The 6,000-nt window shown below is 36.5% G+C and overlaps 1 protein-coding gene across 2 annotated transcripts in view; it reads left to right on the top strand.

Moving 5' to 3' along the window:
- Positions 1 to 5,789, top strand: part of LOC137385331 (protein scribble homolog) — a 64,224-nt gene extending 58,435 nt beyond the window's left edge. For both annotated transcript variants that reach the window (XM_068071781.1, XM_068071782.1), the window contains 3 exons: positions 917 to 1,001; positions 4,086 to 4,119; positions 5,056 to 5,789. In XM_068071781.1, the coding sequence (XP_067927882.1) occupies positions 917 to 1,001; positions 4,086 to 4,119; positions 5,056 to 5,147 (211 nt within the window). In that variant the 3' untranslated portion in view covers positions 5,148 to 5,789. The remainder of the gene's footprint in view (positions 1 to 916; positions 1,002 to 4,085; positions 4,120 to 5,055) is intronic.
- The last annotated feature ends 211 nt before the right edge of the window (positions 5,790 to 6,000 follow it).

Below are 6,000 nucleotides of genomic sequence, written 5' to 3' on the forward strand. Positions count from 1 at the left end.
CATATTGACTGTTATATATGGCTATATATAGCCATATTCTAATAGCCATATTGACTGTTATAGCGATTTTTGCCTCAATTTCAACTTCTCTTACATATACATTAATTTTTAGTTTTATTTAAAGTTCTGCGATGGTTTAAAATTTAAATACTTGTTTTTTGTATTGTAACCATTAGCATTCCTGAAAATTGCAGTGTCTTTGCAGTTCTGGTGCACTATCGTGCTTATGGGTCATACAACCACATTTCTTCTCTTGTTTTCTGGATCAATCAATTTTTATGTTTGGCGTCTCTGCAGAAATAATTCAAAACTTCTTTCTTTTTCCTCTTCATTGAAATTGTGTGTTTGCGAGTCAGATCAATTCGCTCTTTCAATATATATTGAAAGGTTTTTATCAAGTGTGGATTATGTGCCATTTTTCTCCCCTTTGTGTTACAATGCCAATTCTTCACCCGTTCCTCTCCAGACCTCACCCGTTCCTCTCCGGACCTCACCCATTCCTCTCTAGACCTCACCCATCCCTCTCCAGACCTCACCCATCCCTCTCCAGACCTCACCCACTCCTCCATAAACAACGCTTGCTCATTTATTATGTTAATACCTCTTCATTTCTAAAAGCTTATCTTAGAGTTATAAATTATAAATCTCGCAATTAAAAATGTTCTGTATTTTTCCCATTTATCCTTTACAGAAGTTTTCATTTCGATCATTCATATAAATGCAGTTTGTGTAAAGTATCAAATATTTCTTTGTTTGTTTCATCAAAAGTAAGTCCCTAAATGATCAGGTTTCTAAAGTTCATTTTGAATAGCGCAGTTTGCATTGGTAGTCAAACTTGCCTGTGTTAAGTGGCGGAGCGGTTAGTTCACCATATTCTCGTGTTTGTCACTGCAATTCTTTGCTTCCCATTGGACAGGTTGGCTGACATGGAGAGGGATGCTAAGCATACTCATGCGATGACATCACAAGGCGTAGAAGGTCATGCCGGACCCAATGGATCTGTAAGTGCCTCTACTGATGCTCCCATCTTCATTTCTTGTCTCGTCCTGAAGGCCTTTATTTTATTGATCGATAAGCTTCACTGAGCTGTTTAAAGTTATCAAAACCGTTCTAAAGTTTTTGATAAATTTCTCTGTAGATAAAAATTTAAAAGACTAAAAAGCAATCAAAAGAGAACGCTCACAAAACATTATTATTAGATCAACAGGGTTAATCAACAGGTATTAGAGTTTGGGGCCAGTTCACCACATTTATATATGAATCTATTTTTAATATAAAATATTCCTTAGATTATAAATCCCAAGTCTAAAAATACGTGAGAAACTTCAGCCATGATAGGTTGTTGCTTCATAGATATTATTCAGTTGCTGAGAGACTGAGCTGGTTTTACTCTCTTATCACCTTTACGTGACGGCGACTATTCCTGGTTGGTTCAATGTCATCCAGGGCTGTTACTAATCATATCAGCTGGGAATTAGCAGCTGCCTAAGTGGTTATAGAACTTAGGAAGGTCAGCTAATGTGAACAAATGAGTGCTTAGGGAACTGTATGCAATCTAGTTAGTCCGACATTCAACGTACCATTAGTACATACAAAATCTTTTAACTAATACTTTACTCTGTACACCAAGTAGTTTGTGACTAAGATGGCTAAAGTTCCTCGAAGCATTTCAGTTTTTTAAATTAAACATTTGTGTGCAGTTCATTCTTAACATAGTTTGGTTCTACCGTACTCGAATGGTAATAATAGTAATAATAATAATAGTAATAACAGTGCTTGTTCCTTGATTGGTTTTTAAATAATGAATTGAGAGAAGTCTTGTCCTCGTGGAAATACTTGTAAATAAAGGAAGGTGATGATTTTCTTAGGGTTGAAGCAATAAATTATAGAAATCACTAGCAAACACTTTGAAAATCTAAAAGCTCACTAGCAATTATTATGAAGAAGAGTGATGCAACGAGGAGAAATTCTGAAACAAGTGAAAGTAGGAAGGCTGGATGTGATAAAATATAGCACAAAAAATATAAATGAGTTGTTACTTTAAAGCTCACATTCCATGAATTGATTGGTTCTGTATATCCATCAATTTTATATCGTAGGTTTAAGGATTTGTATGTTAAGTTGATCATAAGTCTGTCTATAACATGTTGACTAAACACAGCTCAGTGGACCGAACACATCTCAGTGGACCGAACACAGCTCAGTAGACCGGACACAGCTCAGTAGACCGGACACAGCTCAGTAGACCGAACACAGCTCAGACCGAACACAGCTTAGTAGACCGAACACAGCTCAGTCTACTGAACACAGCTCCGTAGACTGAACACAGCTCAGTAGACTGAACACATCTCAGTGGACTGAACACAGCTCAGTCTACTGAGCCCTACAGTTTTATCAGAAAGTAGACAAGTCACACTCTGACATTAGAGGGTGTTCAAGTACATGAAACACAGTCATTACATATTTGAACAGTATATTTAACGCCCCCAAATCTCTTTCTCTGCTTGCCGTGAGTGGGTAGTGAGTGGGTAGTGAGTGGGTAGTGAGTGAGTGGGTAGTGAGTGGGTAGTGAGTGGGTAGTGAGTGGGTAGTGAGTGGGTAGGTGAGTGGGTAGTGAGTGAGTGGGTAGTGAGTGAGTGGGTAGTGAGTGAGTGGGTAGTGAGTGGGTAGTGAGTGGGTAGTGAGTGGGTAGTGAGTGGGTAGTGAGTGGGTAGGTGATCATCATACTGTATTTGTGTAGATTTGGTATTGTTCACCGCATCGTGATCGTCAGAACAGCTGACTTGAAGCACTTTACACCCCAAACCTAATTGATGTTGCACTTGATGTTGAGTAAATACTAACAAAGTGGTTTGCACAAGTTTACTATCATTCACTAATTCAGGGCAGTATACTTCTTTGCCCATTTGGTCATAATATCCTCAAGTTATTTTATGATCATTGACATTACTGAAAGCAGAAGTTTTCATTGGGTGGAAAATCTATTACAGTAGTCTCTTGCTACTTGGTGGCTTACCTTTCGGGTTTCAGTACATCGCAGTTAAAAAATCTTTGTTAAAAAAATTCTGAAAAAAAAATTAATCACAAAAATATGAATAAAACTAAAATACATAAATATACATATGTAAATACATTTAAAAACATGTGACTTCCTCATCACATTGAACCAATTTAATCACAAGTACGAATATACCGACCAGATGATGTTCGAACTACGCCTGTACTACGTAAGCGCATTCTCTGGCCTAAAATACTAGGACTAGTATTTAAGTAGGAACTGAAAGTCAATCAACATAACTACAATTTACTTACTATATAGGAAATAAATACAATATGTTTAGAAAGCAATTTAGGTTCTGGTGGTAAATTTTGGCTCATATCCTTTTAAAAAAAAAGGTTAATTTGCGGATTTCACTTATCGCAGGGGATGCTGGTCCCCATTAACCGTGAAAAGTGAGGCTACTGTAAAATCAGCAAATTCACTTTATTGTGATAGTGAATTGTAATAGCCATACTTACCATGATTAAGTATGGCTATTCACTGTAAAGACACCCTAGACTCCCAGGCTGAACGTTACTAGACTTAACACACTCTAGCTAAGAGAGTTGGTACTGTGGTGTTTGTACCTTCTGTTTTGACTAGCATTTGACGTAGCTCTGCGTTTTGACTGATCTTTTGATGTTTGTTTTGTATGTATATTTTGTTTCAAATCTAGATTTCACCATTACCTGCAGGGGCTGGCCAAATATAAGACTGCTATATACTTAGGTATAAAGTCTTTGCTATTGCGTTAGGTTGTAAATAATTTACTTGTCTTTTTAAATATCCTTTAGTAAATATTTACAAAAGTCTACCATCAAACTGTTCATTCTGCACATCATTGTTTGCATGTAATTTGCAAATAGAGTTTTTACATGAATTGCATCCAGCCCTGACTAGATTTAGGGCTCAGAGGTCAATGTTACCCTAGATTTGCAAAACTGTCTTGCCAGTTTCCTGTTAATTTAATAATGAATTCGCCTTAATTGGATGGTAACTGCAGTATCTAGTTTACCCTTGCTCTCAAATGTCCTCTTGTTGAAAGGAGGGAGAAGAGGGGCGCAGCCTAACACCACCCGGTAATGGTAATCTGAGTGAATGGTGCATCTGCTTATCGCTCTCGTAACCATTCCTTCACATAGTAGCCTCTGATCCTTAACTTTGCCTCATCACTTATCATGCTTGCAACTCATGAGCATCAGCTAAGCTTTAGGTTTATGGGCTAAGCAACTGAGGATGAGCGAGAGAGAGCATGTGATCCCAACCATTCTGTTTCTGCCTCCCACATTTCCTAATTATTTCGATTTTCAGCAACTTTCCATATCTGATATCACTTGAGCAAGATAACCATCTGTTATGTTACACAATGTCGTTGATTGTTTTGAGAGTTTTTTGCCTTTGTTGAAACTTGCTTATCATATGTAACAAGTCATTAGATAGTAAATGTGCAAGGGTTTTGTGTGCCATTAATTTAGTGTGTGGTTATCAAACACTTTGCAAAGTTAGCAATATTTTCCTCCTGGCCTAATATTCTACTATGACCTATATACACGTAGATTCCATTAGGAGAAAAACAGGTTTCTCATTCTTTGTTTTTTCTGAATGTCAAAAGCTAATTATTTTTATGAGGAGATCGTTATCTTCAATGGAGAGGATTGTTTGTAGGACTTGATTAAATAAATGAAATTTTATGTTTTGTGAATTTCTAAAAACATGTGGCAGAGGTTTTTCATATGGCACCTTTTTATGTGCCAAAGTAAAACAAAGCAGGACGATTTCATGCGTCAAAGTCTTGCCTACAAGTTTTACAATAATCAAACAACATATACATCTCTGCCCATGCATCATAATGCTACAATAATTTCAACGGCAAGGCATTATTTTGTAAGCTATGTGGAAGTTCAGTACCTAATTCCTGCATTCACTTGCACTCCAAGTTTCGTTAGCTTCCTACCCTTCCACAATTATTTTCTACTTGCTAATTCATGGTTTATTGGATATGGTCTGTTTGACAGATTCACTAAGAAAGTTGAGGACTAGCAGTGGTGAGAGTAAGATACCAGTGAGTGTGCTCACTCCACGTCATAAGTCAAGCCAGAAGCACTAGCATTTCCTGTCATACGACCCGGTCAAATTGCCTTCTTCACAGTATTTTTTGGGGGCTGTTCTTTCATGACAGCCATAGGAATATGACAGGTTGTATTTTAGTTTATACAGTAGATGTCAAATTAAAGCGTATGAACACATGTGCCCATTACATTTACAAATTGAAAGCATTTATCACTGTCTCTATGAATTTTCACTTAATCTCGTCGCCTTTCCGTATATTTATCCATACTAGCTGAGGCTGTTCCTGTCGCGTATCATTATGGCTGAAAGGTTCGACTAGAATTTTTTATGGATGTTTTCCTAGATTCTTGTAAGTTCGTTATGGCGTATCTACATATCCACAATTATTTGCTGCTACATATGCTGTCCTACTGTTGTGTAATTTTCAATTATGCTGATTTTTAAGGTTTCAAAAATTATTTTTATATACATATGATGGGGCTTAACGCTATTTAAGTTATTAATGTGAATATACTTGTATATTACAAGTTCATAATGGAGATGTTTCAGGTATCTTTTTGGAGATTTGATGTATGTAGCATACTCGGTTTATATTACAATTGTTTTATATCCACGTTTTATCATTATCAATATTCTTTTTTTGATTCCAATACACAAATAAAGCTTATGTTGAATAGAAGTTTCCTTTTTTAATAAAATTATATTCAGCCAAATTTCAGCACTGTTTAATATATAGTTAGTCAGTGAGTCACTCTTATAAAATATTTAAGAGTTTCATGGCTTGTCTACGTGTAAGAGATGGCTCATACGAATGGTGAGGTAGTTGACCCTTGTCTACGCTTTCCAAATGTTTCTGTAGTTGACGTACGTCGCTATTTTTCGCTATTAAT

This window comes from Watersipora subatra, chromosome 1 (assembly GCF_963576615.1).
Source record: "Watersipora subatra chromosome 1, tzWatSuba1.1, whole genome shotgun sequence".
Lineage (NCBI taxonomy): Eukaryota > Metazoa > Bryozoa > Gymnolaemata > Cheilostomatida > Watersiporidae > Watersipora > Watersipora subatra.